Source organism: Puma concolor, chromosome F2, assembly GCF_028749965.1.
Source record: "Puma concolor isolate L17-30 chromosome F2, mPumCon1.1.hap2, whole genome shotgun sequence".
Lineage (NCBI taxonomy): Eukaryota > Metazoa > Chordata > Mammalia > Carnivora > Felidae > Puma > Puma concolor.
Genome location: NC_141684.1, coordinates 742862 through 762101, shown reverse-complemented (window position 1 = coordinate 762101; position 19240 = coordinate 742862). Strand labels below are relative to the sequence as shown.

Genomic DNA, 19240 nt, shown 5'->3' with positions numbered 1-19240 from the left:
TCGCTTCTGTGGAGTGCTTGTCCTGCTTGTCCCCCCTCACTTGCCTCACCTGTGCTCCTCTCTCAAGAGGTCACCTCCTCGGGGCAGCCGCAGCCTTGCGTCTCAGTGTAAGTGTGCCCACACTGCTCTTCCCCATCCAGTACCCTGGCAGGGTGGGCGCAGGGTGCCCACCCCTGACTTCTGCTCCTGTCTGGAGCTCCACGCATCGCGTCTGGCACACAGCAGGAGCTCAGCCACAGCCCCGGAGTGAGCATATAATGGGTTCTGATGTCCTCGGGGGCTGGGGCTTAAAGCTACCCACTCACTGTGCTCTGCGCCGTCCAGCGGCCCCACTTGTCACCCACAGATGGTGGCTGAACTCCTGCAGCCTGCCTGACGGCACAGGAGCAGGTGAAAGGAGGGAGAAGGCTCAGGGGCCGGGAGGAGCCTAGAGGCAGGGAGATGAGCTTACTCCAGTGACCGTGCAGCGGGGGTGCTGAGCACAGGGCTCCAGGTACGTCTGCCAGCGGTCAGGCGTCACTTTGGCTGAGCCGAGCCAGGAGTCCAGTGCTCTATTCACAAGACCACCTGGGGAGGAAAGGACAGGGGACATTCTCGGAGAAAGTGACGCCTCAGCAGCTCGTTCCAGCAGGTTAGGAACCAGCAGGTGGGCATCCAGGAATGGTTGGAAGGGGATGAGCAGGGCCAGAGTGGGGACCTTGGGGCCAGAGTGCTGGCCCCAAGAGGTGGGACGTGTAGGAGGGCCTCAGGCAAGAGACCCCATCGACTTCAGACCTGACATTCTGTGGGCCTGGGGGCAGCTAGCTGCACGTGTGACAGAGACGTAATGTGCAGGACTCGGTGAAAATGAAAATACAGGGCTCTCTGTTCAAAACCTATAAAGAACTTCAAGATGGCTACAGCAGGACATTAAGCTGAGCGTGGGCCCTTCTGAGCCGGGGCCCTGAGTGAATGTCCAGGTCACGTGCCCGAGAGGCAACGGCAGGAGTGGGGAGGAGGGGCCGCTCTCCTGGCGAGATGCCGCGGGATGCAGTCACTGCCCGGTTGGAAGGCACAGGCAGTAAAGAAGCGGGTGGAGACCCACCGGGTTGCTGCCAGTCCCCAGACCTCTCTCCCAGGGCCTCCAGGACACCTCCCTCCAGCACATCGCCACAGCCACACCCCTCAGCCGCACCTGCCCCTCTCTTGCCTTTGCGGCGGTAGGAGCAGGAGGGGCCCTGACGGCCGCTCTCCCCTCAGGCCTCCCTGAACCCCAGCGACCACAAGCTGGATGAAGAGCTGTGCCAGACACTCACGCAGCGCTATGTAAGCATCATGAACCGGCTGCAGAGCCTGGGCTACGACGGGCGGGTGCACCCGGTGCTCACCGAGCAGCTGGTGAACGCCTACGGGATCCTGCGTGAGAGGCCGGAGCTGGCCGCGTCCGAGGGCGGCTCCTACACCGTGGACTTCCTGCAGCGCGTGCTGGTGGAGACCGTGCACCCCAGCATGCTCACCGACGCCCTGCTGCTGCTCTCCTGCCTCAACCAGCTGGCGCATGACGATGGCAAGCCTATGTTCATCTGGTGATGCCGGCTCCTGCCAGCCAGGCCCGCTCTGCCCCGCTCCTCGGTGCCAGGCCATTAAAGCTTCCCACACACGCTAGCCGCTGGGCCCCGGGCCAGAACTCCTGGGGGTGCTGCCTCCGCCGGGGTGGCCCACCAGCACCTCATCGCCCCGCACCCCTTCAATCCTGCTTGCCCTGGGGCTCCAGGCCCACCCCGGGGTCCTTGGAGAGAGCCCCAAGACCAAAGCTTGGCAGCTGTCCGCTGACGGGGGTGGCGTTCAAAGGTCCCCAGCTGCCACCGGCCTGCGGGTGAGAGCAGCAGGAGCCCCTGAGACTCGGAGGGGGGAGAGCAGGAAGCAAGGAGGAGCCGACCCGGCAGGGAAGGGCCGTGGCTGTGCCAGCAGCATTAGCGCTGTACAGAGAGCTAAAGCCTGGGTGCAGAGTGGAAGGCAGAAGACAAGGATGTGGACGTGGGAACCCTTCCCTCTGTCCTAGGCCAGGAAGAGGGCGGCGGGAGAGGGGGCAGGGAGGGCTCCTGGACCCTCACTACGGGCAAGAGGACATTAGATGGACGGGAGCCCGGAGAAAGTAGACTCACCCAAATCCTAGCGAGGGGCAGCCCAGGGAGATGTGGCCGGTTCCTAAGGCTCCACAGGGTTCCGAGCCTCAGAGCTGGAGCCGGCAGAACCCACCTGCTGCAGGGGCAGGGGCAGAGCGCAGGCAGAATGGGAAAGCCCAAGGGAGCAGCAGAGGGCAGGGGGCGTGTAAAATGGGACTCCACCAGGGGTAACCTGAAGACGAAGGGGAGGGGCCTGTGGATAGTGCAGGAAACTGAGGACTGGAGGCCAAGATGGGGGTCCTTGCCAGGGTGTGCATGCGAGATGGGCAGTGGGGTAAAGCCCACAGAGTGGCCTCTGGCCCACGAGAGGTAAAGGAGAGGACCTGCCCGAGGAAGGGAAGGAGGCTGGAGCTGCGATAGGAGGCAAAGGGTGGGCTGAGGAGGTGGGAGTGAGGACCCCAGGCGAGGAGGCTCCTGGAACACCGGTGCTTGCCGGCCAGAGCGCTCTGAGGGAACAGAAGAGTCCCAAGGTTCAACCAGAGGCATCGTATCAGCAACCAGCAAGGAAGGCAGGGAGGGAGAGGGTTGTGGGGTGTGCTAGGGCCTTCTGGCGCGGGAGCTCCCTGCCCTCTCCACTCCCAGGCCCGCTACTTCAGGGGATCCAGCCAGACCCCCGCGGAAAGGCAGGGAAGGGCTCCACATAGAGAAGTGTGACATCTAGAGACGGAAATCTCCTAGCTGTCTGCCGACAAGGCCTAGCAGCAAGACACAACTGTCGCGGTGAACACGCCCAGCACCAGATCTTGGTTTCTAAAGGGGATCAGGGATTCCTGGAGAATTGGGGGTGGGGGTGGGGGGCAGAAGTCCCTCCTCCTCCCTGGCAGCAGTCGTGAATGGCTGCCCAGATCCAAACTCCTGGGCAATTTAAGACCCAACCAGGAGAGCGGTGGGCTGTGGTTCACGGCTCAAATGATTCAGATGCGGGCCCAAGCAGGGCCCGGCAGCACCTGACAGAGAGCGGGGCAGCAGGGTCCTGGGAACCAAGGAAGCAGGTACAAGAGGGCCCCCGGATGGGGAGCTGATTTCCATGTGGCTCACGCGTCCTGAGGTTGCGGCGGCGCAAGTCCGCACCAACGGCCCCTCACCTCCCGATTGGAAGCTCCTCGGGGAAGGGTCACGGAGCGGTCTGTCACCACCGGGGACAGGCCTCTTAGGGCAGCTCTGCGGGGCTCTCACTGGGTGGCAGATTAGGGCGTTCTGAGTCCGTCCCTCCTCTGGAGCTGTGTCTTTGAACTCACTTGCGGGACACCTGAACCCCGGGAGACGGGTGGGGCTGGGGTAGACCCCGAAGTCAGGGCCGCTGGAGGGCGCCGGCAATTCCGCGCGGACTTGCGGGCCGGCGGAGGGAGCTGGACGCAGCACGCACCGCACTGCCTCCACCGGCGCTGCGCCCGCCTGCACTAAAGAGGGTCGCTCTCCATTTGCTGTAGGCTGCACCCCAGTCCCCGCTCGCGTCGGGCAGGTCTGGGGGCTCTCCCGGTGGCGTACAGGGGAGGGCGGGGCAGAGTGGGGCGAGGAGTATCTGGGGGCGGGGCTGCGAAACCAGGGTCTCTTTCGCTTTCCCTTTTGTTCCCTCCAACGGCCGCCCAGACTCCGCGCGGGAGAGGAGAGCGCGGCTTCCCGGCGCGCCGGTTGCCGCCTGCGCCCGCGCCCCAGCGATCCCGGGGCACAGCACCTACGCCGTTCCGCGCACAGGTGGCGCCACGTAACCTTGACCCCCGTGACACCCCCGCAGCTCCCGCGGACGCACGCTGGCAGCGACTGGGTCGCAGGGGCGCCGCGAGGCGGAGGAGCCCCGCACATCATGCAGACCCTTCCGGACTGGCCCCCAGCGTCCGGGGCCCCACGGCCCTCTCCCTTCCCGCACCCGGGACTGCACGCCCTCCACCGCCTGGCTCGAGCCCTGCTCTTCCCGGCTTACTGGGCCCTGGACCGGCTGCTGGGCTGCTGCGCGCCGACCGCGCGCCCGAGCGGCCTGCGGCGGCTGAAAGCCGCTGCCGGCGCTGGGGCCGCGCTGCTGCTGCTGCTGCTGGTCGGCCTGCCCCTGGCCCTGCTCGGGCTGCCGCTCTGGCTGCTCCTGCAGACCTGGCGCCGCCCCTTCTGCTACCAGCCCCCGCCGCAGTGCTGGGAGCCCCCAGCGCCCTGGCGCCCCCCCGCCGAGCCCGCGCGCTGCTTCACCTTCCTCAGCGCCAACCTGTGCCTGCTCCCCGACGGGCTGGCGCGCTTCAGCAACTTGAAACACAGCCAGCGGCGGGCCGAGGCTGTGGGCGCCGCGCTGCTCGCCGGCCTGCGGCCCTCGCGCTATGGGGCCACTGGCAGCAGTCCGCCGGGGCCGGGGGCGCCCTGCGGAGTGCTGACAGCCGAGGTGCCGGCAGGTCTGGAATTTGTGTGCCTGCAGGAGGTGTTCGACCTGCGCTCGGCGCACCGCCTCGTGAGCCGCCTAGCGCCCAGTCTGGGCCCGGTGCTGCACGACGTGGGCTCGTGTGGCCTGCAGCCCGGGCCGCACCTCAAGCTGCTCGGCAGCGGGCTGCTGCTGGCCTCGCGCTACCCGCTGCTGCGCGCCGCCTTCCGGTCCTTCCCCCACGCACGTCGCGAGGACGCGCTGGCCTCCAAGGGACTGCTTTCCGCACAGGTACCTGCCCAACCGCCGCGGCGCCTCCTGGCGGGGAGAGGGCTGGCGTGGGCTCGAAATGGCGACGGTTGCTGGGGCCCTCCGTGGTGTTGCAGGCGCAGGTGGGCATCCTGGACGGGCGCCGCGTCGTGGGCTTCCTGCACTGCACGCACTTGCATGCGCCGAGTGGTGAGCCCGAGGACGGGATCGTCGGCGCGTGGGCAGGCCGTCTGGCCTCTCCGCGCCCCCGACCGTTGGTTCACTGCCCGCGGCACCGCGAGCCCCGGGGAGGGGGGGGGGCGGGGAGCGCGGCCCCGCTGAGCCTTCCGTTCCCGCCCTCGCAGAGGACGGGCCCTTGCGCTGTAAACAGCTGACGCTCCTACTGGACTGGATCGAGCAGTTTGAAGCCGAGAGCCGCGAGAGTGGCGAGGCCGTGGCCTTCAGCGTGCTCCTGGGCGACCTAAACTTCGACAACTGCTCCTCAGGTGAGGGCAGGCTGCGGCGGGGCGGGGGCGGGGCGGCCTGGCCCCGCCCACCACGCGCTGATCTCGCCCGGCAGACCACGCGCAGGAGCAGGAGCACCAGCTCTTCAGCCACTTCCGGGACCCCTGCCGGCTGGGCACGCGCCGGGATCAGCCCTGGGCTCTGGGTACGGGGGCAACCGGGTGGGGAGCCGACCTGGGTGCGGTTCGAGGACCGCGGCTGCCGCTGACACCGCCCTCCGCCCGCCCTCCCCCAGGCACAATACTGAGCACCTCCACCCTCCGCCACTCGGTGGCCTGCTCCCCGGAGATGTTAAGGAGGTGAGTGGCGACCTGGGGGTCAGACGCCGCCCGGAACGCCGGGGAGTCCTGGCCTTGGTGACACCACTCCTCCTCAGGGCCCTGGAGCAGGAGGAAGGGCGCCGCCGCTACCTGGCGGGCCCTCTGGGCGGAGGCCGCCGGGCTGAGCCCTGGCGGGGCCGGCGCCTGGACTACATTATGTACCGGGGAGCGGTCGGAGGCCCGCTGAGCCCAGTAAGTGCCAGAATTCAGGGCGCTGGGCCGGCTGCAGCTAGGGCGACTCCTCAGTCTGACTCCCGCCCCCAGGAGGTGGAACAGGTGACGTTCAGCACCGCCCTGGCGGGGCTCACAGACCACCTGGCCGTGGGACTTCGCCTCCGAGTTTCCGTGCCCTCCTGACGCAGGCTGGCAGGCGACAGTTGGAAAGACGGACGCGGACGCAGAGCGTGAGCCTGGCCGGCTGCCGCGGGAACGCGGTGACTTCGCTGTTTATTGTGGGGGCCCTCCCTCACACCGCCTCCTGGGCTCTGCGGTACTCGTAGACGCTGCCGCGCTCAGAGAAGGCTGGGGGCTGCGGGGGCGACCCCGGCGGTGGGGCGGGGTCCTCCGGGTCCCCGTAGCCGCCCCCGCCTGGTGTGTGGAGGCAGAACACGTCCTGTGGAGCAGAGGGACAGGTTCACTGCGGGCGTGGACGCCCCCAACCCTGCCTCTCGCTGCAGTCCCATCCCCACCGGGGCAGCGCATTCATGGCGGCCGGCCTGGCCCAGGGAGGCCCACTGCGCGCCCTCTCCTTCGGAAACCAAATTAAATTCAGACGCTGGTTATTTTTGCAACTCTGCTCACCCTCTGTGGAAAGGGGGCCGCTGGAGGGCGGACGGGAATGAGGAAGGACAGATGTCAATCCTTACCCCGGGGAACACGGGCACCGACGTCTTTCCGCCCAGATTCACCGTCCGGCCGTCCTTGCGAATCAGCAGGTTTAGGCCCCGGGCTCCGGGCTCACCCCCTGCGGGAAGAGGCAAAGTGAGGCTGGCCCGGAAGGCAAGGAAGGGAGGGGCAGAGGCGGCGGGCGGGCAGAGGAAACGACTCCGTGCAAGAGGCAAGGAAGGGAGAGAGGAGGGGGGGGGCAGAGGGGAGGACACCGTGCAGGAGTGGGTGGGTGGGGCGGGAGTCGGGGATCCAGGGACGCTGCCGCTCACCGTGGAGGCCGTATGGCCGGAAGGCGCGACGCTCCGTCAGCACGGACAGCAGCGCCTCCTCGCGGAAGAGCAGCTCGCGGACGACGCCGTCGCCGCCTCGGAAGCGCCCGCGGCCCCCGGACCCCTGCCTCAGCTCGAAGCGGCGCAGGATGACTGGGTACCTGCGCGGGCCAGGGGGTTCAGAACGGTCCACCCGGGCTTGGGCTCCTGCTCCCCGCCCCGGCCGCGCCCGCACCACTCACCTGCTCTCCAGGATCTCGGGGTCGGTGATGCGCGTGTTGGTCATGTGGCTGTGCACGCCGCTGCGCCCGTGCCAGCCGGGGCCCGCGCCCGCGCCGCCCGCCACCGTCTCGTAGTAGCCCATGTGGGCGTTGCCCAGGGTCACGTTGTTCATGCAGCCCTGGCAGGGGCGAACGGCATTTGCGCTAGGCTGGAGGCATCCGAGACCCTCCCCGCCCGCGGCCCCAAGCGTGCCCACCCACCCGCCACACCTGGGAGGCGGCGCAGGCCCCAAAGGCCCCCAGGATGACGTCCACCACGCGCTGCGACGTGAGCACGTTGCCACCCACCACGGCCGCTTCGGGGGACGGATCCAGAATGCAGCCTCTGGGAATCACTACGCGCACTGGCGCCAGGCAGCCCTGAGGTGGGGGACGAGGGAGGGCAGCTCTCAGGGCGGTTGGGCAATAAACGTCGCCCTACCCCCGCACTCCTAGACCAGTCCGGTGTTGGGCCGACCCCGCCCCCAGGCTCGCTCAGGGACACAGCACACGCCGCACACCTGGTTGAGCGGGATGTCGCGGCCCACCAGGCACCGCAGGCAGTAGATGAGGGCGGACAGCGTGATGGCCCGCGGAGCGTTGAGGTTGCCGATCACCTCAGGCCCCGTGCCGCTGAAGTCAAACACTGCGCTGCCCTGCCCACGGGGTGGGGGTGGGGGAGAGAGGTGGGTCAGCAGCAGCCCTGCGGCCACGCGTCGGGTGCCCACGGCCCCGTTGCTGCGGCCTGACCTGACTCAGGTTGATCTGCACGCGGAGCCGGATGGGGGAACCATCATCCATGTGGTCCTCTGCTGACACCTCCAGGGGCAGGCCTCGGGCCTGCCGGGAGGTTCCAAAGGCCCGCAGCATATCTCGCACAGCCAGCTCCGCGTTAGCCTGGCAGACGGGAAGTTCAGCGGCAGCCACGCTGCCTTCCAGGTGGGCGAGGGCTGCCCACCTCCCCGCCTGGCCGCCAGGGGGCAGGTACAGAGCTGCCCCCTGCTCCTGCGCCCTAGGCCCACCTGAATGTGGCCCATGTAGGCCTGCACCACATCCAGGCCGTACTGCCCGATGAGCTCTCCCACCAGCTGGATGCCCTTCTGGTTGGCGGCCACTTGGGCGCGGAGGTCCGACAGGTTGTCGTGCAAGTTCCTCGTGCCGCTGCAGCCGGGAATCTTGCCTGGGGCCTGCAGGGCCTCAGTTACCGCTGCACGGATGGGGTCACCGCTGAGCCACCCTCCACCCGGTCGGATGGGGGGCTGCGCTGCCCAGTGCCCTGATCCATACCTCCTACTCCTCTGCTGGGCACTATGGGGAGTTCCCCACGTTGGCCCTTCCCTGGCCCCCCACAACCCTGCTGACACCCACCCCCGGCACCCCCAAACCCACAGCCTCCTGCCATCTGCTCAACCTTCTTCCCAAAGCCCAGCCCCCCAGGGCACCCTAGGCTTTTCCTGTGACCTCACAGGAACTGGAGGTGCCTGAGGAGGAGCAGGGGGGTCCTCTTACCTTTAACTCCTTCTGCCCCACTCCCTCCTGCCTTTTCTGGGCTTCCCTCCCCACTCCCAGGAGAAGAAACACTTCCCCTGACCCGCCCCAACTCATACGGCCCTCAGTCCGATGGCCCTCACTGGCCCCCTCTCAACCACTTCGCAAGAGCATCAGCTAGCTCTCTGGGCCTCCTGCCCCACCTCCAAACAAATTTGAACCAGGCCTCCGCCCCCTGGCGAGCCCCAGAGACCCAGGCAAGGACTCTCTCCCTAACCTAGGTTACAGTATTCTCTGAGGCTCCCTGGCCACTGCGTCTTCTGTCACGTGCCTGCACATGTCCCTCCCATGATCCCTGCCCCCTGCCCTCTGCCCCCACCCCACACACTGACCAAGGGAATGACCAGGCCTGGGTCACTCTCTTTGTGTCCTCCACCCACGGCAGCCTGTGGCTCTGTCACCCCCCCCCCCCCCCACCATCGCCCATGCTGCCTCCTCCCACTCCCAGATGCCTGCCTGGGCTCCTAGACACCTGCAGCCTCAGACCAGCTCTGTTTTCACTGCCCCTGTCCCTGGACTTCTGTCCCAACTTCACTGCTCTGTGCCGACTCAGTGACACAGCCTCCCTCCACCTTCCGGCTGTCTGAACTTGACTTCTCATCTTCATCCCTAGATCCCATCAAATACCCACCTTGATCTCCAAAACAGTTGTCCCTACCTACCTCCACTTCTGTCCTGCTTGAGGATCAGTATCATTCAGCACAGCTGCAGCCGCCCCCTACCCCACTCCCCACTCCAAGCTTTCAACCCCCCATCTACTCTGCACATGGGCTGGGGGCTTTCATGGTGTAGGGCAGACCAGTGCAGGCCCAGGAAAGTTCTCCGCGAGTCTGCAGGCCCTGGCCCCCGTCCTCACTGCTCGGTAGCCCACAGACCCAGTGCAAACACAAGGCAGACACCACCGTGAGCAGCTGCTGACCTTGAAACAGCCCCTCTCCCTCCTGTGCCCAGTCCTGTGACTGTCCTGGCCAGCTCCCCACCCCCAAAACCATTGAGCCTTCCTGGGCCCAGAAGGAGTTCACCTCAGTGCCTCCGATCATCTCTGAAAGATGATCTGCTACCACTCTGGGGTCACTACGCGGCTCCCCCAGCCTCAAGGCAGGCCTCCGCCACTCACTCGCTGCCACAGCGCCCCAATCGGCCTGGTCCACTGAACCCTCCCCCGACCTCGAGGTCACTCCAAGCCCACTCCCACTCACCCTCCTCTTGGAAGACTCCTCCCTGGACGAGTTTGAAAGACAGAAAGACGGCGCCCTCCTGCTGCAGTGTGGTGGAGTGGGGAGGCATGGAGCCCGGCGTGATGCCCCCAATGTCCGCATGGTGCCCACGGCTTGCCACGTAGAACACAGGCCGAGTCTGACCCGGCCAAAACACCTGGGGGTGGAGAGCGACCGTGAGCTGTGCTAGCAGCCCGCGCCACCCCCACCCCCGGAGACACCCAGGCAGCGGCCTTCACCGGGGTGATGACGGTCAGGTCTGGCAGGTGGCTGCCCCCAGCGCTCGGGTGGTTGCTCAGCAGCACGTCACCAGGGTGGAGGTCGGCCCCCAGGTGCTGGATCTGAGACCAGAAGACACTTGTGGAGGCGGCAGGGGCGGAGGCGAGGGGTGGGGTCAGGGAGGCCGAGAGGTGGGCCGCCGAACCTGGAACTGTACGGTCTCCTGCATGGCGCCCAGGTGCACGGGGATGTGGGGGGCGTTGGACACCAGCCCCCCATCGGGCCCGAAGAGGGCACAGGAGAAGTCCAGACGCTCCTTGATGTTGGTGGAGATGGCTGTGCGCTGCAGGATGCGGCCCATCTGCTCTGAGGGCACAGAATGAGCGGGCACCCGCTGGCCCCGCCCCACCCGCGGCATGGCCCCGCCCCGCCCGCCCACCGGCGCGACACACCCCTAGAGGACGAAGAGGCAGGACTGCTGCCTTCTGACACCCAGACCCAGGACCCGAAGGCGGTGGTGGCCCGGCGGACACAGCGAGGCTGCAGACGGGCCCCGTGTCTTGCCTGTGTGAGAGGTGCCCCCCCCCGCCCTTCCTCTCCATCCCTGCTCAGGGCCTCACCAAGAACCCGGTACCCCAGGTCAACTCTCCACCTTGCTTAGCACAGCAAGAAATCGGTGCTGAGGCACAGGATTCGGGGCGAGCAAGCCCCAGCCGACCCCGCGTAGAAGAGCTCACGGGGCCGAGCCTCTTTCCGTCCACACACAGGATGGCGATCTCAGGCCCCATGACTGCTGGTGGGAGTTAGGTGCTCCCACTGCCCAAGGCCAGCTGGTGCAGTGGGGCTGGCCGTCCCAGGGCGGCCCTGTCGCCAGCGGGGACTCCACTTCTGCCCCTTCCCTGGGTCACACTTTGTCTCTCTCTGCACGGCCTGCCAGCCACGTGCCTGCACTAGCTCTGCCCAGGGAGCAGGGCCGTGGGGACCGGGCAGCCACTCACCAGCAATGCTCATGAAGCGGTGAGAGAAGATGGACAGGTGGATGGGGTCAAGCTGGGCGCCCACCAGGCTCGGGACTTCAGCCCCCACAGAGATGCGGATGTCCCCGGTATCAGTCACCTCTGCCTGGCAGCCTGGCTCCACCAGGATGGTGCTGAAGGCAGGGGCGCAAGAGGCTGGGGGCGCCGAGCCAGACCCCCCCTCCCGTCCCAAATAGGGACCCCACGTCCCCAGGCTGGGGGACACCCAACCATAATGGGACGCCGGAGTCCTTTCTGTTCCTGTAGCCTCGGGCCAGAGAGCCCCTGCAGGGCCCCTGAGCTCACCCAGGCCCCAGCAACTGTACCCACCATGGCCCCACCCTGGCCAGGCTTCAGCCCACCTGTTGCTGTCGATGATGAGGCAGGGCCCCTGAAGCTTGTGCCCATAGGCCAGCTCTCCCAGCAGGTACACAGGGGTCTCCTGGTAGCCCCCCTCAAAGTAGCACTGGGTCATCTGAGGAGGGCGTGGGATGAGTGAGGTTCCTAGGTGCAGCCCCTCCCTGCCTCTCCCCCTCCACACCCGTCCCCTTGTCCCTGCGGGTGCGGGTGGGCAGGCCGAGGCAGAGCCACCCACCTTGTCTATGCGGGGAGGCCCGGTCTGAGCTCTGGGAACATCCTCGAGGCGAAGGCCGCTGCGGCCAGTGCCCCTCACACGCACGTCGTCCACCACCACCGGCCGGTCGGGGATGACGAAGCCAAACTCTCTCATGTACCTGCACGTCCGTCGGCCCCGAGAAAATGATCAGGGCCGGGCCGGTAGGCCACCTGCCAGGGCTCCCGGGACGCAGAGCTCGCATACCTCTCCACAAAGGCGGCCCCAAAGTCGCCAGCACGGGGCGAGCGGGCAGCGGCCGGGTGCCGGTGGGCAGACACCATGAGGGCACAGTCTGTGCCCTGATAGCGCAGATGCAGGAAGCTCTCGGTGCTGATCTGGGACCTGCAGCAGCGGGGCGGGCGGGCCATTCACACACGGTGCCCCAGGGACTCCCGTCCCGCGTCAGCCAGCCCTCCCGGACCGCACCACCCGGCACGTCGGGCAGGAAGGCCAACTAGGGGGTGGCTGGGATGCTGCCAGCCCCCTGCCTGGCCCAGCTCCCCCCTCCACTGCCCCCTGTGAGCCCCACCTGGGAAAGCCCTGGGCCCGCAGGGCGTCCACACACTGCTCCTCCAGGCGGCTCAGCCTCTGGTCCAGCTGCACAAAGGTCTCAGGTGCGTAGGGCAAGGAACACGGCTCCTGTGCCTCGTGCACCACGTCCGCCAGGGCCAGCCCCAGCGCTGACAGCAGCCCGCTGTGCCTACGTAGACGGGTTGCCTCGGCTACGTGGGGGTGCCTCCCAAAGCCAGCCCCCCACCCCGGGCAGGCGTACTGTGAACTCCCAGACGTACCTGTGAACGTGCACAGTGTCCATGCCCAGGGCTCGGGCAATGGCGCACGCGTGCTGCCCGCCAGCTCCCCCAAAGCAAGCCAGCACGTGGGCCGAGGGGTCGTGGCCTCTTGCCTGGGAAGCCAGAGGGGGTCGGTGGCGCGCCCTGCCCTGTCTGGCCCCCCACCCCTCACCCTGATGGGGTTGCCTGAGTGGGAGGTGAGGGGGTGGGGGGCAGGGCAGGCGAAGGCGAGGGCAAAGGTGGGCATACCTGCGTGAGTGCGCGGATGGGCCGGCACATGGCCTCGTTGGCCACACGCACGAACCCCATGGCTACCTCCTCCAGGCTCAGCGGGGAGGCCGGGCAAGGCCCGTTGGTCAGGAAGCTGTTGACCTCAGCGGCCACAGCCTCCAGGGCCTTTCGGGAGGCCTCAGAGGACAGTGGCTGGTCCTCTCCCGGCCCAAAAATGCAGGGGAAGGAGGCAGGCAGTAGGCGACCCAGAACCAGATTGGCATCCGTCACCGTCACGGGGCCCCCTGGGAGGTGTGCAGGGTGTGGGGGTTGGGGGCTGGGCAGCAGGGTCAGGGCTGAAGGGCGGCGGGGTGGGGGTGGGGGGGCGGAGGTAGGCCTGGGCAGCGTGGGAAGGGGCCTGGCGGGGCAGGTACCAGCTCTTACCTTTGCGGTAGCAGGCGGGGCCAGGATGGGCTCCTGCAGACTCAGGCCCCACCACAAAGAGGCCGGACCTTTGGGGCAGGGAGGACGGGACTTAGAGGTGGGTTGGGAGGCAGGGCTGGGGGCGGGGGGCAGGGGAGTGCCCAACCCAGGTGCAGGGGCTGACCTGAAGAAGAGGCGGGAGCCCCCACCAGCTGCCACTGTGTTGATGTCCAGCTGAGGGGCCTGGAGGGTGACACCAGCCGTGCTGGCCTCAAAGACATGCTCAAACTCCCCAGCGTAGCGGCTCACGTCGGTGGATGTGCCTGGAGGGGAGAGAGGGGGGGGAGGAGTCGCCGCACAGACCTGGACGCCCAGCGTCGCTCAGCCCCGGGGCCGCGGTGGAGACTCCTCCTGACCCCACCGGTCCGGCCTCCGTACCTCCCATGTCAAAGCCGATGACGGGCTGGCCGCCTTCCACCCGGTAGGTGGTGGCCGAGTAGCCAACCACACCCCCAGCAGGGCCAGAGAGCACAGCCCGGGAGCCGCCGAAGGACTCCATGGGCGCCAGGCCACCATCGGAGCGCATGAACAGCACCTGCACGTCCTGTGGGAGAGCGGCAGCCGGTAAGGGGCCGGGCAGGCAGGGGTGGGGCGGGCGGAGCAGGCCGGCAGGGGGCCTCACCTTGAGCTGGCCCTGGAAGCCACGGCGGAAACCCTGCACGTAACGCTGGATGGTGGGGGTAAGGTAGGCGTCGGCACAGGCCGTGTGCCCCCGAGGCACGATGCGCACCATGGGCATGGTGTCCGAGGACAGTGACACGTGGGTGAAGCCCAGCTCCCGGGCCAGTGCGCCCACCTGCCGCTCATGCTGGGCCCACCTGTAATGGCAACCCCACGGCGCTTCGCCTCTTGCCCACGGCCTCCGGCCCACCGCCCAGAGCCCCGGCCAAGCCGCGCTCACGTGTAGGAGTGCATGAGCACCACGGCCAGGCTGCGGACACCTCGGGACAGGAGTCCCTCCAGCTTCCCACGCAGAGCCCCAAGGTCCACAGGCTGCTGCACCTCCAGCAGGTCCCCCGTGCGGCCTGCCAGGAGGCCCGTTACCATCCGTCAAAGGCCCACCCTGCTGCCCCCGTGTCCCCAGCCCCGAGGCACCCACACCTTTGACAGGTGTCCCTGCACCTGGCTCCCCGCGATACAGCACCACGCGCTCGTCCACCTCCAGCACCTCTTCGTACAGCACCTCAGGCATGGGCACGGCCTGGGGACAGGCAGAGGCTCAGAGGACACCCAGGCCCGAGGGCCCTTGCTGGGGTCCTGCGCGGGTGGGGCAGTGCGGGCAAGGGGTTGTGTCCCGGCAGTCCAGTCCATAGGCCCAGGAGACACAGACGGGGCCAGCCCCAGCAAGGCCCCCCCACCCCCAAGGAGTGGCTCTCTGCCCCCAGGCACCTGAGTGCAGCCAACTGCCACCCCCGCAAGGGCAGCTCCCTGGAGGAGCCCAGCAGTAGGGGTGGGGGAAGGGGAGTGGGAGAGTGGAGGTGGCTCCTACCCCTCACCCCGAACAGTGTGTCTTGGGGTGCTCCACACCCAGGATCCAGGACAGGGCATGGTGACAGACAGGAACAAGACATTGTGACCACTCTGAGGGCTTGGGGGACAGAGTGCCTGCTAGGAGTGTCTGGAACCTTCTCTCCGCCTATAAGCTGCTAGCCTGGGGCCAACACTGACCCTTCCAAGGGCTGCCCTCCCGAGGGGCCAAGGCATCCCTGGGAAACCATGAGCTGCACGACGCAGCCACCAGCTGGAGTGGGTGCGCTCACCAGGTCAAAGAGGTCCTCTCGGGCCTGGGTGCCCACGTGCAGCAGGTCTCGGAAGCCACGCGTCACCAGCAGCGCCACCCGCTCCCCCCGCCGCTCCAGCAACGCGTTGGTGGCCACCGTGGTGCCCATGCGGATGCTGGCAATGCGGCTGGTGTCCAGCGGCTGGTCCCGCGGCAACAGCACGCCTCCTTCCTGGGAACCACAGGGTCCCGTGTCAGGCCCCGATCCCAGGTCCCTCCCCAGCCCACCCCTCTGCCCTGCCCTGGCCACCTGCTCCAGGATGCGGCGGATGCCCTCAGTAGGGGCGTCTGCATAGTTGGCGGGGTCCTCTGAGAGCAGCTTCAAGACCCTCACTTGCCCCCCGGGGCACTGGGCAAAGACATCTGTGAAGGTGCCTCCACGGTCGATGGCGAAATGGAAACGCCCCTCGGGGCTGCCCATGGTGACAGGGCTGGAGTCCAGCACTGACTCTTCAGCCGGCAGTCCTGGGAGAACTGGATGGAGACAGCAGATCAGGCGACAGGCCCGGGGGTCACCCCGCGGCGGCTTGGTAGCCTTGGGCAGAGCCGGGCTGAGGAGAGCAAGGGCGGGGGGGGGGGGGGGGGGGGGGGGGGGGGGGGAGGTCGGAGGAGGCGCCCGGGGCCGAGCCCGGGGCTGCAGGTCCAGCTCAGAGCGCCGCCTGAGACGCGGCCGCAGCCGGGCAGGTGGGGGCGCCAGACCTAACACCCCCGTTACCCGGTTCTCAGGGCCCCGGCTTGCGGCGCAAATCCCCGGACCCGCCAGAGGCGGAGGCGCCCCGGGGAGCCCACGGGCTGGTGGGTCTGGGGTCCTATAGCACGAGGAGGCACGGGGGCTGGGGGCAGGTGACTTCCCCAGTCGCTCGACCTTGGGGCCCAGGCCGAGTGGGACAGGGGGCACGGGGCGGGGCCTGCGCCGGGGAGGGGGCGGGGCTCGCGGCCGGGGGGGGGGGGGGGGTGGGCGGGGAGGCGGGGAGAAGCGGGGCGCTGGAGGGTCCGGGTGCGGGGCCCACCTGGCGGGTCGGCTCCCAGGCGCTCGCGGTCCGCTCGGGCCGCGCTCCCTCCCGGCCCTGCCCGCCGCACCCCCCCCTCCCCCCGCCCGGAAGCGGGGCCCGCCCCCTGCCCGACCGGTCCCGCCGCCCACGGCCCTCCGGGTTGCGTCAGGTTCGGCTCGCCGGGAGCCGCCTCCCTCCTCCGCCGGGAGCCACGCCGGGGGACCGCGGGGCGCGGGGCCGAGCTGGGCCAGGGGCGGCTCCGTGCTGGCGCGTCCCCGGCCGCCGGCCACCTCGGTTCAGCCGGCCACTCGAGGTGCCCCGGGGAAGGCGGAGCAGGCCACCCTCCGAAGAAGTAAGAGCCCAGACGAGCTCGGACTGCACCCTGGCGCGGGGCAGTCACGCCGTGAGGGACGGGGCTGGGGAGGGGGGTCGTGGAGGGGCCGCAGGCAAGGGCCCCTCCGCAGCCGTCAACCCCGCTGCTGCCCGCCCAGGGCCAGCCTTGCCACAGCCCAGGCTGGGCGCCCCGGGACCCTCACAACATCAGGGCCGATGTCCCCAGAAGCCGTGGCCGGTGCCCTGAAGATGAGGCGAAGCGTGCCCCACCCTGGCCTGTCTCCCCACGGGCAGAAGGTGTCCAGGCTCGGAGTGGACACCAACCGTGCAGGGCCTGGAGCAGGCCGTTTAGAGCTCCCAGGGGTCAATAGAGGGGATGGGGCGAGGGGGGAGACCCAAGCAGAGGGAACAGCGGGTGAAGGGGGCTTCACCCAAGGTGCCAGGCCAGATGGCCAGACAGGCAGGGGCACCCACCCACGCGCCCCAGACTTCCCCCTCCCCTGGGAGCCTTGCTGGCGCTGGAGGCCTGCTTGGTCCCTGGAGGTGAGAGCGAGGTGGGGCCGCACCCCGGGCAGCAGCGGGGGCTCCCTTCTGACCAGCGCCTCTGCAGCCTCTGTGCACGTGGTGGGGGGTGAGGGGTTTGGAAAGAACTGCACCAAGAAAGACACAAGAGACTCAGCGACTCAGGGCAGTGGCAGTGTCTGTGGCCTCCGACCCCACCTCACGCCTTCTGACAGTGGCCCCTGGCCTCTCCCACCAGCGCAGGCTCCCGTCGGTCTCTCCCCACCTCCAGCCCTGCTTGGACCTAGGACTTGAGCTGCCCTGCGCGCGCGCCGCGGAGGATGGGCTGTGACCGTGCCCAGATGACTGTGCCCCCGGCGGCAGGTGCCAGCCAAGGTACTGACCCCAGACCCCCACCCCCTTGACCTCCCTGTCACCTTCCCCATCCCTCACGTCCAGCTGGATGCCTAGACCGTCACTGTGGCCACCGCACAGGAACTTCTACCCTCCCCGGCTCTGAGGTAACCACGAGATGGCGGTCGGCGGCCCCACTCCAGGCAGGACCCCCGCCTGCAGCCCCCACCGTGTCTCCATTCACGCCTCCACAGCAGGTGCATCCAGCCCACTCTCCCCCATCACTGGGTGACTGTCCCACCTGCCCGTCTCCGCCAACTCCCCCACGTGGCATCTTCGTCCTGATGCTCAGCTGAGAGTCCATCCGGAGAGGCTTCCAACAACCCAGCCACACCACCACCCCTGGGGTGCGTACTCAGCCAGGCTGCCTGTGGTCTCAGCCAGGCCTCCTCACTGCATCAGCCTGGCCGCCCCCACGCCCGTCTTCAGCCCACGGCTGGTGACCCTCAGCGCCCAACCGTGTCTTCTAGAGGCCCCGCCCCCACGCCCCTCCAGCAGCACCGCAAGCACTCTGCTCCTCAGGGTGCACGTCCGTGGAAGGGCCCCCGCCACCTCCACTAGCCTCCAGGCTCACAAATCACATCGGGCAAGACCAGAGAAGCCCCCTGAGCCGCCCCAGTGCCCAGGCCTCTGGCCTCCCTGTGCGTCCACCCGTTCCCCACTTCTGTCTCTGGGAAGCCCCTTCTGCATGGGGTCCTGACCCGCCTCACCGACTCCCTCCTGCCAGCCTCCTTTACCGCATCTTCTTGGCGCGTGTGTCCTGAGAAGTTCCCCTCTGCTCTGCCCTGAACTGTGTCCTGCCTAACTTCCTGTACTGAAGCCTACCGGACCTTAGGGGGGTGACAAAGTCATGAGAATGGGTCCCAATGATGGCATTAGTGCCCTTATAACAAGAGACGGAAGGGGTTGTCTCCAGAATGCGAGGACACAGCCGGACAGTGGCCAACTCTCAGCCAGCAAGAGAGCCTCGCCAAGAACCGTGCCGGCGCCCTGATCTCCGACTTCCAGCCTCCAGAAATGTGGGAAGTGGACTGTTGAAGTCGTCAGCCTGTGGTGTTTTGATGGAGCAGCCCACACTCCCTGAACCGCCTCTCCAGAGACCATTCTCTGCCTGTTAACATCTCCGGGCCCTCAGAAGCAGGGACGGGACACTGTGCCAGGACTGACATGGCCCACACGCTCCCTGGCCACTTGTATCTCCCGGTGGATCTGCACAGCCAGAGGCTTCCGGGAAGCGTGGTGCCTGTCCCCATGAGAGCCGGGGTCCCCTCAGCCTGCCCGTGCCAGGGGGAGCGCCCCAGTTGCACTGCTCAAACCCTAGGAACTGCCTTCAAGTGCCACTTTCCCACCGGCACGCCCAACCCGCCCAAGTATATCCAGAGCCCCCGGCACTGTTCACTCCCCCTTCCAGCCAAGCCTGTGATTTCTCACCAGGAGAACGACCCCGACCTAGAAGACCCTCCTGGTCCTCATCTGCTCTCCACTCCACCAACGCTGGCCTTAGCACTGTGCCTCAACACACTCGACCCGCTGCCACCTCAGGGCCTTTGCACGGACCATTCCCTCAGCTCTACCCCAGCCTTGTGGCTCCTTCACTTTGGTCCAGTCCTGCTCCAATGTTACTTTCTCGGAGATGTTACTTTCTCCCCGCTGCCTTCCTAAAGAGGCCCCGGCCCCCGTATCACTCCTCAGCACCGTCTGCACCTGACGAGCCATCGCCCCACGGGAGCAGGGACCCCCCGCCCCCCCTGCCCCCGCCGCTTTCCCCTGTCTTGGCACAAGCTTGAATGAGTGAAGCCTCGTGGGCATCTGAGAAGAGCCCCCGCGGGCCCTGGCGCTCCTCACCTCTTTCGGCATCCTTGAACTTGATGGTTCTGCGCCGGGGCAGCCGGGGGCTGGTGGCCACCTCGGCCAGGAGCCCGGAGCCACAGAAGCCCAGGCCTCTGCCCCGGGTCTGGAGCACCAGCTTCAGCTCCTGGTTCTCCTGGATGAGCTGCACAAGCCGTCGCAACTCTTCATTCTCCTGGGCCAGCCGCTGGATCTCCCGCCGCAGACCCTCGTAGCTGCTGAGGGGGGACATGCCCGGCAGCAGGGGGGGCAGCT

General features: G+C 67.8%; 4 protein-coding genes across 12 annotated transcripts in view; 2 read left to right on the top strand and 2 right to left on the bottom strand.

The window, feature by feature from the left end:
* The window catches only part of SPATC1 (spermatogenesis and centriole associated 1), a 24271-nt gene extending 22627 nt beyond the window's left edge, over positions 1-1644 (top strand). The window contains exon 7 of the mRNA XM_086695559.1: positions 1240-1644. Within this exon, the coding sequence (XP_086551685.1) occupies positions 1240-1569 (330 nt within the window). The 3' untranslated portion in view covers positions 1570-1644. The remainder of the gene's footprint in view (positions 1-1239) is intronic.
* The window catches only part of LOC147571750 (uncharacterized), a 6482-nt gene extending 2511 nt beyond the window's left edge, over positions 1-3971 (bottom strand). For 5 of the 7 annotated variants that reach the window (XM_086695560.1, XM_086695561.1, XM_086695562.1 and 2 more), the window contains exon 1: positions 50-3971. In XM_086695560.1, the coding sequence (XP_086551686.1) occupies positions 3030-3971 (942 nt within the window). In that variant the 3' untranslated portion in view covers positions 50-3029. The remainder of the gene's footprint in view (positions 1-49) is intronic. The other 2 variants (XR_015246805.1, XM_086695563.1) reach the window with 2 other exon arrangements.
* Positions 3970-6391, top strand: LOC112859396 (sphingomyelin phosphodiesterase 5). The gene is made up of 7 exons (XM_025922605.2): positions 3970-4797; positions 4893-4965; positions 5121-5261; positions 5336-5425; positions 5516-5579; positions 5657-5792; positions 5865-6391. The coding sequence occupies exons 1-7, from the start codon at positions 3970-3972 to the stop codon at positions 5955-5957; spliced, it is 1425 nt and encodes a 474-aa protein (XP_025778390.2). The 3' UTR covers positions 5958-6391.
* Positions 6006-19240, bottom strand: OPLAH (5-oxoprolinase, ATP-hydrolysing). Of its 3 annotated transcripts, none has more exons than XM_086695556.1 (27): positions 18983-19240; positions 15148-15371; positions 14878-15069; positions 14219-14318; positions 14019-14142; positions 13740-13935; positions 13496-13661; positions 13242-13380; positions 13079-13146; positions 12674-12939; positions 12425-12537; positions 12163-12333; positions 11838-11975; positions 11613-11751; positions 11380-11492; positions 11000-11151; positions 10207-10367; positions 10022-10123; positions 9765-9939; positions 8040-8224; positions 7768-7914; positions 7539-7673; positions 7249-7398; positions 7000-7157; positions 6758-6918; positions 6467-6564; positions 6006-6213 (listed from the first exon to the last, which is right to left on the bottom strand). In XM_086695556.1, the coding sequence occupies exons 1-27, from the start codon at positions 19215-19217 to the stop codon at positions 6067-6069; spliced, it is 4155 nt and encodes a 1384-aa protein (XP_086551682.1). In that variant the 5' UTR covers positions 19218-19240; the 3' UTR covers positions 6006-6066. The 3 variants fall into 3 exon arrangements, with proteins under 3 accessions (XP_086551682.1, XP_086551684.1, XP_086551683.1); XM_086695558.1 differs by lacking the exon at positions 18983-19240 and adding an exon at positions 15908-15984; XM_086695557.1 differs by lacking the exon at positions 18983-19240 and adding an exon at positions 15613-15774.

Bases quoted from the DNA above. Each gene is read 5' to 3' on its own strand.
- LOC112859396 (XM_025922605.2), top strand. From the start codon at position 3,970: ATGCAGACCCTTCCGGACTGGCCCCCAGCGTCCGGGGCCCCACGGCCC. The intron at 4,966-5,120 runs GTGAGCCCGAGG...CCGCCCTCGCAG, and splicing joins GCACTTGCATGCGCCGAGTG to AGGACGGGCCCTTGCGCTGT. The intron at 5,426-5,515 runs GTACGGGGGCAA...GCCCTCCCCCAG, and splicing joins GGATCAGCCCTGGGCTCTGG to GCACAATACTGAGCACCTCC.
- OPLAH (XM_086695556.1), bottom strand. From the start codon at position 19,217: ATGTCCCCCCTCAGCAGCTACGAGGGTCTGCGGCGGGAGATCCAGCGG. The intron at 10,124-10,206 runs GTTCGGCGGCCC...TTCTGGTCTCAG, and splicing joins AGGAGACCGTACAGTTCCAG to ATCCAGCACCTGGGGGCCGA. The intron at 6,565-6,757 runs GTGAGCGGCAGC...CTCTTCCCGCAG, and splicing joins CCGGCCATACGGCCTCCACG to GGGGTGAGCCCGGAGCCCGG.